The sequence below is a fragment of the Euprymna scolopes genome, chromosome 12, assembly GCF_053919585.1.
Source record: "Euprymna scolopes isolate OS-2025 chromosome 12, ASM5391958v1, whole genome shotgun sequence".
Lineage (NCBI taxonomy): Eukaryota > Metazoa > Mollusca > Cephalopoda > Sepiida > Sepiolidae > Euprymna > Euprymna scolopes.
In genome coordinates, this window is record NC_136493.1 from 11,946,225 (window position 1) to 11,960,595 (window position 14,371).

The 14,371-nt window shown below is 18.1% G+C and overlaps 1 protein-coding gene across 1 annotated transcript in view; it reads right to left on the reverse strand.

The window, feature by feature from the left end:
- Positions 1-1,179: 1,179 nt before the first annotated feature.
- Positions 1,180-14,371, reverse strand: part of LOC145291189 (putative sodium-coupled neutral amino acid transporter 11) — a 252,395-nt gene continuing 239,203 nt past the window's right edge. The window contains exons 12-13 of the mRNA XM_080136768.1: positions 1,911-2,048; positions 1,180-1,578 (exon numbers count right to left, since the gene is read on the reverse strand). Of these exons, the coding sequence (XP_079992894.1) occupies positions 1,267-1,578; positions 1,911-2,048 (450 nt within the window). The 3' untranslated portion in view covers positions 1,180-1,266. The remainder of the gene's footprint in view (positions 1,579-1,910; positions 2,049-14,371) is intronic.

Here is a 14,371-nt window from a genome sequence, read left to right on the forward strand (position 1 = left end):
AGAAATTACTCTCTTTTTCTGCAACAAACAGAAACTCCTCCAGAAGAACTGTTTTGGAAACTTTAACCTTTACTTTTAAATATACGTTATTTTAAATACAAGAATTTTATTGTGTTATTCTTTCTCAAAATTAACCAAGTTGTTCGGATAACAAGAAACCAAGAAAAGAGAGGATTTCTAACATATTTCCAAAACTATATTTTATAAATTACTAACTAGCTCTACCTATGTATTGAGCACTTTTGAAGTAAATACTTAAAGTTTACGCATAAATTTATACTTTTGTATATTAATTTTATGTGAGTAAATGAAGTATATATATATATATTATTCATTATATTTTGTCCATTTTAGCTGCTGTTAGTGTGGTTGAAGGAAAAACAAGTTTTTAGTGCGTTCTTCCATTAACTTCCACATTGTGCGTCAATCGACGTTGGATGTTATTGGTGCACCGGATATGAAATATTCACACGCGTGGATTGTATCAAAATCAACCTGATAATTTAAGCGATAGTGTCTGGCTGATTTTCTTTTAAAATTAAAGTCAAATTTTGGGTATTAAATTACGAGAATGTGATAAGAAAAACGTTCTGACAGGTGACAGACTAATCTAAGACCGCAATAAATGGTGGCATAAGCACGTGACAAAACTCACTGGAGTATGCAAATTAAATCAAGTTTTGGATATCAAATTACTAGAAGGAGATTTTTTAAACGTTATTTTTTCCAGTTGTCTCCCTTGATTAAATAATGAAACAAGAGTTATGGTTAGTTATGGGATCTTAAAAGCAAAAAGCCTTTTTTTCTTTTTTTACCACTGTCGGCTGCCTTCTTAACCAAGGTACAGTTCCAATAGGGGTATACAATATTCTGTTATATTTGCAAATCTTTTCATTGTATCTTGGTTGCGTGAAATAAAAATTATAAAAATAAATAAAATGAGGAATCGGCAATTGAAAATAAATAATTTTAAAATCTTTGTCATGGTATATATATATATTATATATAAAAAAAAAATAATAACGAACATAATAGTGAAATTTAACAAAATGATGATTTTTTTTTAAATAAATCGATGAAATGGAATATGAAAAAAAAAAAAACGGGGTAAGAGGAAGGTGAAAAAAAAAACGGGGTAGGAGGAAGGTGAAAAAATTTGTGGGGGAATGGTTGTATTAGTTTCTTTTTTTTTTTTTTTTTTTTGAGGGGAGGTGAATTTTTTTCTTCTTTTTAATAAAAAATGTTCGAATAAAGATTTTTTCGGATTCAAATGGTCACATTCAAGAAAGGTGTGGAAGTTGTGGTGCTTGTTGTACCTAAGGTTGTAGTCGTCATGTTTACTGTGGTGGTCGTTGGTTGGATTATGTTGCAATACGGAAGCTGTGCACCATGTGTGCATTTTGTTGCATCGTTGAAATCGACCACAACCATGATAGAACCTACAATAAAAATAAGAAACCCAAAGATTGCCACAAGGCCTGGAAAGATGTTTCCTTTCGATAGGATCGGATCAGGACGTAGCTTAATGACACAGATCGACGGAAAGATGTAGGCGAGAGGACAGGCTGCCAATATACCCTGCAAAACGGAAAAAATATTTGAGACATTTTGATGACCTAAAAATAACAAATACAACATAATTCTTTACTCACTTTGATTTTGGACACCGAAGGGTAAACTTTGATGTTACAGCTTAATGGGAACTGGTTTGTCAACGTGATCGAAAATAAGAATGTTAATAAAAGAAAAAAAATGCAGAGTTTTTGGAACCACTAAAAATTGGCCAGTGTTTTTGCCAAAAAAGTTTTCATTTGGCATCTTCTGGTGGTTTACATAACCTGCCTGAAATATGCCAACGATAACACAGTTTGTATTCTGCATAAAAACACAAAATTTCCATCATTACTTACATTTAGTGCTAGTACGATTCCAAGGCATTCTGTTGTCATGGAGATGGCACCGGTGAATCCAACAAGAATCGCAGTAAGGAGTACATGTTTCCAAAGGCATAATTCTTCCGTGAGACCAAGAAACAAGTTTTGCACAACCTAAAAGAAATAAAGCATTGCATAAAGTAGAAGTACACTTGCGTTTTACATGTTATGCCCATATTTGGTGAGAAATATTTAAGAATTAATGAACATATTGATTATGATGATTGTGTTATGATCAATGAATTACTGGAAATAGACACTTTAGAAAATTAGAACAGAAAATATTACGTGTTTGTAATACATATACACACACATATACATACATACATATATATATATTTATATATATATATATATATATATATATATATATATTGACTTATAGTTAAAAAAAAAAAAATCATCACACCCTTCTTTATCCTTACTTCCTTAACTGACGACTTATTTCAAAATAACTAAATAAAATTCAACCAATAAATAAAAACCAAAATAAAATTAATTACATATAAAAAAACAACAGAAACAAATCCTCTTTAACAGCAAAATTGTTTCTGACAACGATCAAGGATCGCAAGCATTCTAGGAAAATGGCTGACAAAAAAAAATCACTCGGCAATTTAATACCAATTGAAAGGAGAAAAAATGCTTGGTAGATCGAGAAAATCAACAGAAAAACAAAGAAGAAAGAAAACTGCTGCAGTTAATCAAACGTTCCTTTATATATATATATATATATATATATATATATATATATATATATATATATATATATATATATATATATATTTATATATATTTAATTGAGAAATTTGTGAAAACTTTGAAGTGTCGAACACAATGATAAAATCATTGTTTATTGCTTTTTTTTTTTTTTTTTTGTAAGTCCCATATTTCGCTAATACATAGCCTCCTCAGGGTTGAAAGTCCGGTTCGTAAATTTCTTTTCCTTCATTTTGGTGTTATGGCGAAGAGACGAGAATTTACGTGTTAGTCCGGTGGTTTCAAGTGTGTAGTGGTAGTGCTCCAGTTTCGAAATATAGGACTTACCAAAAAAAATATATACCCTTTCTGTCTATCATCAAGTGTAATGTGAACAAACATCTTTCGACTCATCCCCCTTCATAATGCCCCTGCTAATTAAGTCCCTGATAGTAGCCCCCTGCTTCAAAGTGGCACTGTGCCTGGTTTGGGGTGTAAATTGAATAATATATATATATATATATATATATATATATATATATATATATATATATTAGAATATATACCCTTTCTGTCTATCATCTCTTCTTTAAACGTTTTTTTTGGATCTTCTCTACCTTGGATTTCAATTAACCTCATTGGATTTATCTGTCTTGGATTTGCATCTAGATATTACCAAATATGAATATATTTTAGATATTACCAAATATGAATATATTTTAGATATTACCAAAATATAAATATATTTTAGATATTACCAAAATAGAAATATATTTTAGATTATACCAAAATATGAATATATTTTAGATATTACCAAAATATGAATATATTTTAGATATTACCAAAATAGAAATATATTTTAGATATTACCAAATATTAATATATTTTAGATATTACCAAAATATGAATATATTTAAGATATTACCAAAATATGAATCTATTTTAGATAATACCAAAATATGAATATATTTTAGATAATACCAAAATATGAATATATTTTAGACAATACCAAAATATGAATATATTTTAGATATTACCAAAATATGAATATATTTTAGATAATACCAAAATATGAATATATTTTAGATAATACACAAAATATGAATATATTTTAGATAATACCAAAATATGAATATATTTTAGATAATACCAAAATATGAATCTATTTTAGATATTACCAAAATATGAATATATTTTAGATATTACCAAAGTATGAATATATTTTAGATATTACCAAAATATGAATATATTTTAGATAATACCAAAATATTAATATATTTTAGATAATACCAAAATATGAATATATTTTAGATATTACCAAAATAGAAATATATTTTAGATATTACCAAAATATGAATATATTTTAGATATTACCAAAATATGAATATATTTTAGATATTACCAAAATATGAATATATTTTAGATATTACCAAAATATGAATATATTTTAGATATTACCAAAATATGAATATATTTTAGATATTACCAAAATATGAATATATTGTAGATATTACCAAAATATGAATATATTTTAGATATTACCAAAATATGAATATATTTTAGATATTACCAAAATATGAATGTATTTTAGATATTACCAAAATATGAATATATTTTAGATAATACCAAAATATGAATATATTGTAGATATTACCAAAATATGAATATATTTTAGATAATACCAAAATATGAATATATTTTAGATATTACCAAAATATGAATATATTTTAGATATTACCAAATATGAATATATTTTAGATATTACCAAAATATGAATGTATTTTAGATATTACCAAAATATGAATATATTTTAGATATTACCAAAATAGAAATATATTTTAATATTACCAAAATATGAATATATTTTAGATATTACCAAAATATGAATATATTTTAGATATTTCCAAAATATGAATATATTTTAGATATTACCAAAATATGAATATATTTTAGATATTACCAAAATATGAATATATTTTAGATATTACCAAAATATGAATATATTTTAGATATTTCCAAAATATGAATATATTTTAGATATTTCCAAAATATGAATATATTTTAGATATTACCAAAATATGAATATATTTTAGATATTTCCAAAATATGAATATATTTTAGATAATTCCAAAATATGAATATATTTTAGATATTACCAAAATATGAATATATTTTAGATATTTCCAAAATATGAATATATTTTAGATATTTCCAAAATATGAATATATTTTAGATATTACCAAAATATGAATATATTTTAGATATTTCCAAAATATGAATATATTTTAGATATTTCCAAAATATGAATATATTTTAGATATTACCAAAATATGAATATATTTTAGATATTTCCAAAATATGAATATATTTTAGATAATACCAAAATATGAATGTATTTTAGATATTACCAAAATATGAATATATTTTAGATATTACCAAAATATGAATATATTTTAGATATTACCAAAATATGAATATATTTTAGATATTACCAAATATGAATATATTTTAGATATTACCAAAATATGAATATATTTTAGATATTACCAAAATATGAATATATTTTAGATATTACCAAAATATGAATATATTTTAGATATTACCAAATATGAATATATTTTAGATATTACCAAAATATGAATGTATTTTAGATATTACCAAAATATGAATATATTTTAGATATTACCAAATATGAATATATTTTAGATATTACCAAAATATGAATATATTTTAGATATTACCAAAATATGAATATATTTTAGATATTACCAAAATATGAATATATTTTAGATATTACCAAATATGAATATATTTTAGATATTACCAAAATATGAATGTATTTTAGATATTACCAAAATATGAATATATTTTAGATATTACCAAATATGAATATATTTTAGATATTACCAAAATATGAATATATTTTAGATATTACAAAAATATGAATATATTGTAAATATTACCAAAATATGAATGTATTGTAGATATTACCAAAATATGAATGTATTTTAGATATTACCAAAATATGAATATATTGTAGATATTACCAAAATATGAATATATTTTAGATAATACTAAAATATGAATATATTTTAGATATTACCAAAATATGAATATATTTTATATATTACCAAAATATGAATATATTTTAGATATTACCAAAATATGAATATATTGTAGATATTACCAAAATATGAATATATTGTAGATATTACCAAAATATGAATATATTGTAGATATTACCAAAATATGAATATATTTTAGATATTACCAAAATATGAATATATTTTAGATATTACCAAAATATGAATATATTTTAGATATTACCAAAATAGAAATATATTTTAGATATTACCAAAATATGAATATATTTTAGATATTACCAAAACATGAATATATTTTAGATATTACCAAAATATGAATATATTTTAGATATTACCAAAATATGAATATATTTTAGATATTACCAAAATATGAATATATTTTAGATATTACCAAAATATGAATATATTTTAGATATTACCAAAATATGAATATATTTTAGATATTACCAAAATATGAATATATTTTAGATAATACCAAAATATGAATATATTGTAGATATTACCAAAATATGAATGTATTGTAGATATTACCAAAATATGAATGTATTTTAGATATTACCAAAATATGAATATATTGTAGATATTACCAAAATATGAATATATTTTAGATAATACCAAAATATGAATATATTTTAGATATTACCAAAATATGAATATATTTTATATATTACCAAAATATGAATATATTTTAGATATTACCAAAATATGAATATATTGTAGATATTACCAAAATATGAATGTATTTTAGATATTACCAAAATATGAATATATTTTAGATATTACCAAAATATGAATATATTTTAGATAATACCAAAATATGAATATATTGTAGATATTACCAAAATATGAATATATTTTAGATATTACCAAAATATGAATATATTTTAGATATTACCAAAATATGAATATATTTTAGATAATACCAAAATATGAATATATTTTAGATAATACCAAAATATGAATATATTTTAGATATTACCAAAATATGAATATATTTTAGATATTACCAAAATATGAATATATTTTAGATAATACCAAAATATGAATATATTTTAGATAATACCAAAATATGAATATATTTTAGATATTACCAAAATATGAATATATTTTAGATATTACCAAAATATGAATATATTTTAGATAATACCAAAATATGAATATATTTTAGATATTACCAAAATAGAAATATATTTTAGATATGAATATATTTTAGATATTACCAAATATGAATATATTTTAGATATTACCAAAATATGAATGTATTTTAGATATTACCAAATATGAATATATTTTAGATATTACCAAAATATGAATATATTTTAGATATTACCAAAATATGAATATATTTTAGATATTACCAAAATATGAATGTATTTTAGATATTACCAAAATATGAATATATTTTAGATAATACCAAAATATGAATATATTTTAGATATTACCAAAATAGAAATATATTTTAGATATTACCAAAATATGAATATATTTTAGATATTACCAAAATATGAATATATTTTAGATATTACCAGAATATGAATATATTTTAGATATTACCAAATATGAATATATTTTAGATATTACCAAAATATGAATGTATTTTAGATAATACCAAAATATGAATATATTTTAGATATTACCAAAATATGAATATATTTTAGATATTACCAAATATGAATATATTTTAGATATTACCAAAATATGAATGTATTTTAGATATTACCAAATATGAATATATTTTAGATATTACCAAAATATGAATATATTTTAGATATTACCAAAATATGAATATATTTTAGATATTACCAAAATATGAATATATTTTAGATAATACCAAAATATGAATATATTTTAGATATTACCAAATATGAATATATTTTAGATATTACCAAAATATGAATGTATTTTAGATATTACCAAATATGAATATATTTTAGATATTACCAAAATATGAATATATTTTAGATATTACCAAAATATGAATATATTTTAGATATTACCAAAATAGGAATATATTTTAGATATTACCAAAATATGAATATATTTTAGATATTACCAAAATATGAATATATTTTAGATATTACCAAAATAGAAATATATTTTAGATATTACCAAAATATGAATATATTGTAGATATTACCAAAATATGAATATATTTTAGATAATACCAAAATATGAATATATTTTAGATATTACCAAAATATGAATATATTTTAGATATTACCAAAATATGAATATATTTTAGATATTACCAAAATAGAAATATATTTTAGATATTACCAAAATATGAATATATTTTAGATATTACCAAAATATGAATATATTTTAGATATTACCAAAATATGAATATATTTTAGATATTACCAAAATAGAAATATATTTTAGATATTACCAAAATATAAATATATTTTAGATATTACCAAAATATGAATATATTTTAGATATTACCAAAATATGAATATATTTTAGATATTACCAAAATATGAATATATTTTAGATATTACCAAAATATGAATATATTTTAGATATTACCAAAATAGAAATATATTTTAGATATTACCAAAATAGAAATATATTTTAGATATTACCAAAATAGAAATATATTTTAGATATTACCAAAATATGAATATATTTTAGATATTACCAAAATATGAATATATTTTAGATATTACCAAAATAGAAATATATTTTAGATATTACCAAAATATAAATATATTTTAGATATTACCAAAATATGAATATATTTTAGATATTACCAAAATATGAATATATTTTAGATATTACCAAAATATGAATATATTTTAGATATTACCAAAATATGAATATATTTTAGATATTACCAAAATAGAAATATATTTTAGATATTACCAAAATATAAATATATTTTAGATATTACCAAAATAGAAATATATTTTAGATATTACCAAAATATGAATATATTTTAGATATTACCAAAATATGAATATATTTTAGATATTACCAAAATAGAAATATATTTTAGATATTACCAAAATATGAATATATTTTAGATATTACCAAAATATGAATATATTTTAGATATTACCAAAATATGAATATATTTTAGATATTACCAAAATAGAAATATATTTTAGATATTACCAAAATATAAATATATTTTAGATATTACCAAAATATGAATATATTTTAGATATTACCAAAATATGAATATATTTTAGATATTACCAAAATATGAATATATTTTAGATATTACCAAAATATGAATATATTTTAGATATTACCAAAATAGAAATATATTTTAGATATAACCAAAATATAAATATATTTTAGATATTACCAAAATAGAAATATATTTGAGATATTACCAAAATATGAATATATTTTAGATATTACCAAAATATGAATATATTTTAGATATTACCAAAATATGAATATATTTTAGATATTACCAAAATATGAATATATTTTAGATATTACCAAAATAGAAATATATTTTAGATATTACCAAAATATAAATATATTTTAGATATTACCAAAATAGAAATATAATTTAGATATTACCAAAATATGAATATATTTTAGATATTACCAAAATAGAAATATATTTTAGATATTACCAAAATATAAATATATTTTAGATATTACCAAAATAGAAATATATTTTAGATATTACCAAAATATGAATATATTTTAGATATTACCAAAATAAAAATATATTTTAGATATTACCAAAATATAAATATATTTTAGATAATACCAAAATATGAATATATTTTAGATAATACCAAAATATGAATATATTTTAGATATTACCAAAATATAAATATATTTTAGATATTACCAAAATATAAATATATTTTAGATATTACCAAAATATAAATATATTTTAGATATTACCAAAATAGAAATATATTTTAGATATTACCAAAATAGAAATATATTTTAGATATTACCAAAATATGAATATATTTTAGATATTACCAAAATATGAATCTATTTTAGATATTACCAAAATATGAATATATTTTAGATATTACCAAAATATGAATATATTTTAGATATTACCAAAATATGAATATATTTTAGATATTACCAAAATAGAAATATATTTTAGATATTACCAAAATATTAATATATTTTAGATATTACCAAAATATGAATATATTTTTGATATTACCAAAATATGAATATATTTTAGATATTACCAAAATATGAATATATTTTAGATATTACCAAAATATGAATATATTTTAGATATTACCAAAATAGAAATATATTTTAGATATTACCAAAATAGAAATATATTTTAGATATTACCAAAATATGAATCTATTTTAGATATTACCAAAATATGAATCTATTTTAGATAATACCAAAATATGAATATATTTTAGATAATACCAAAATATGAATATATTTTAGATAATACCAAAATATGAATATATTTTAGATAATACCAAAATATGAATATATTTTAGATAATACCAAAATATGAATATATTTTAGATATTACCAAAATATGAATATATTTTAGATATTACCAAAATATGAATATATTTTAGATAATACCAAAATATGAATATATTTTTGATATTACCAAAATATGAATATATTTTAGATATTACCAAAATATGAATATATTGTAGATATTACCAAAATATGAATATATTTTAGATATTACCAAAATAGAAATATATTTTAGATATTACCAAAATATGAATATATTTTAGATATGAATATATTTTAGATATTACCAAATATGAATATATTTTTGATATTACCAAAATATGAATATATTTTAGATAATACCAAAATATGAATATATTTTAGATAATACCAAAATATTAATATATTTTAGATAATACCAAAATATGAATATATTTTAGATATTACCAAAATATGAATATATTTTAGATATGAATATATTTTAGATATTACCAAATATGAATATATTTTAGATATTACCAAAATATGAATATATTTTAGATAATACCAAAATATGAATATATTTTAGATATTACCAAAATATGAATATATTTTAGATATTACCAAAATATGAATATATTTTAGATATTACCAAAATATGAATATATTTTAGATAATACCAAAATATGAATATATTTTAGATATTACCAAAATATGAATATATTTTAGATAATACCAAAATATGAATATATTTTAGATATTACCAAAATATGAATATATTTTAGATATGAATATATTTTAGATATTACCAAATATGAATATATTTTTGATATTACCAAAATATGAATATATTTTAGATAATACCAAAATATGAATATATTTTAGATAATACCAAAATATGAATATATTTTAGATATTACCAAAATATGAATATATTTTAGATATGAATATATTTTAGATATTACCAAATATGAATATATTTTTGATATTACCAAAATATGAATATATTTTAGATATTACCAAAATATGAATATATTTTAGATATTACCAAAATATGAATATATTTTAGATAATACCAAAATATGAATATATTTTAGATATTACCAAAATATGAATATATTTTAGATATTACCAAAATATGAATATATTTTAGATATTACCAAAATATGAATATATTTTAGATATTACCAAAATATGAATATATTTTAGATATTACCAAAATATGAATATATTTGAGATATTACCAAAATATGAATATATTTTAGATATTACCAAAATATGAATATATTTTAGATATTACCAAAATATGAATATATTTTAGATATTACCAAATATGAATATATTTTTGATATTACCAAAATATGAATATATTTTAGATATTACCAAAATATGAATATATTTTAGATATTACCAAAATATGAATATATTTTAGATATGAATATATTTTAGATATTACCAAATATGAATATATTTTAGATATTACCAAAATATGAATATATTTTAGATATTACCAAAATATGAATATATTTAAGATATTACCAAAATATGAATATATTTTAGATATGAATATATTTTAGATATTACCAAATATGAATATATTTTTGATATTACCAAAATATGAATATATTTTAGATAATACCAAAATATGAATATATTTTAGATAATACCAAAATATGAATATATTTTAGATATTACCAAAATATGAATATATTTTAGATATGAATATATTTTAGATATTACCAAATATGAATATATTTTAGATATTACCAAAATATGAATATATTTTAGATATTACCAAAATATGAATATATTTTAGATATTACCAAAATATGAATATATTTTAGATATTACCAAAATATGAATATATTTTAGATAATACCAAAATATGAATATATTTTAGATATTACCAAAATATGAATATATTTTAGATATTACCAAAATATGAATATATTTTAGATATGAATATATTTTAGATATTACCAAATATGAATATATTTTTGATATTACCAAAATATGAATATATTTTAGATAATACCAAAATATGAATATATTTTAGATAATACCAAAATATGAATATATTTTAGATAATACCAAAATATGAATATATTTTAGATATTACCAAAATATGAATATATTTTAGATATTACCAAAATATGAATATATTTTAGATAATACCAAAATATGAATATATTTTTGATATTACCAAAATATGAATATATTTTAGATATTACCAAAATATGAATATATTTTAGATATTACCAAAATATGAATATATTTTAGATATTACCAAAATAGAAATATATTTTAGATATTACCAAAATATGAATATATTTTAGATATGAATATATTTTAGATATTACCAAATATGAATATATTTTTGATATTACCAAAATATGAATATATTTTAGATAATACCAAAATATGAATATATTTTAGATAATACCAAAATATTAATATATTTTAGATAATACCAAAATATGAATATATTTTAGATATTACCAAAATATGAATATATTTTAGATATGAATATATTTTAGATATTACCAAATATGAATATATTTTAGATATTACCAAAATATGAATATATTTTAGATAATACCAAAATATGAATATATTTTAGATATTACCAAAATATGAATATATTTTAGATATTACCAAAATATGAATATATTTTAGATATTACCAAAATATGAATATATTTTAGATAATACCAAAATATGAATATATTTTAGATATTACCAAAATATGAATATATTTTAGATAATACCAAAATATGAATATATTTTAGATATTACCAAAATATGAATATATTTTAGATATGAATATATTTTAGATATTACCAAATATGAATATATTTTTGATATTACCAAAATATGAATATATTTTAGATAATACCAAAATATGAATATATTTTAGATAATACCAAAATATGAATATATTTTAGATATTACCAAAATATGAATATATTTTAGATATGAATATATTTTAGATATTACCAAATATGAATATATTTTTGATATTACCAAAATATGAATATATTTTAGATATTACCAAAATATGAATATATTTTAGATATTACCAAAATATGAATATATTTTAGATAATACCAAAATATGAATATATTTTAGATATTACCAAAATATGAATATATTTTAGATATTACCAAAATATGAATATATTTTAGATATTACCAAAATATGAATATATTTTAGATATTACCAAAATATGAATATATTTTAGATATTACCAAAATATGAATATATTTTAGATATTACCAAAATATGAATATATTTTAGATAATACCAAAATATGAATATATTTTAGATATTACCAAAATATGAATATATTTTAGATATTACCAAAATATGAATATATTTTAGATATGAATATATTTTAGATATTACCAAATATGAATATATTTTTGATATTACCAAAATATGAATATATTTTAGATAATACCAAAATATGAATATATTTTAGATAATACCAAAATATGAATATATTTTAGATATTACCAAAATATGAATATATTTTAGATATGAATATATTTTAGATGTTACCAAATATGAATATATTTTTGATATTACCAAAATATGAATATATTTTAGATAATACCAAAATATGAATATATTTTAGATAATACCAAAATATGAATATATTTTAGATATTACCAAAATTTGAATATATTTTAGATATGAATATATTTTAGATATTACCAAATATGAATATATTTTAGATATTACCAAAATATGAATATATTTTAGATATTACCAAAATATGAATATATTTTAGATATTACCAAAATATGAATATATTTTAGATATGAATATATTTTAGATATTACCAAATATGAATATATTTTTGATATTACCAAAATATGAATATATTTTAGATAATACCAAAATATGAATATATTTTAGATAATACCAAAATATGAATATATTTTAGATATTACCAAAATATGAATATATTTTAGATATGAATATATTTTAGATATTACCAAATATGAATATATTTTTGATATTACCAAAATATGAATATATTTTAGATATTACCAAAATATGAATATATTTTAGATATTACCAAAATATGAATATATTTTAGATATTACCAAAATATGAATATATTTTAGATATTACCAAAATATGAATATATTTTAGATATTACCAAAATATGAATATATTTTAGATATTACCAAAATAGAAATATATTTTAGATATTACCAAAATAGAA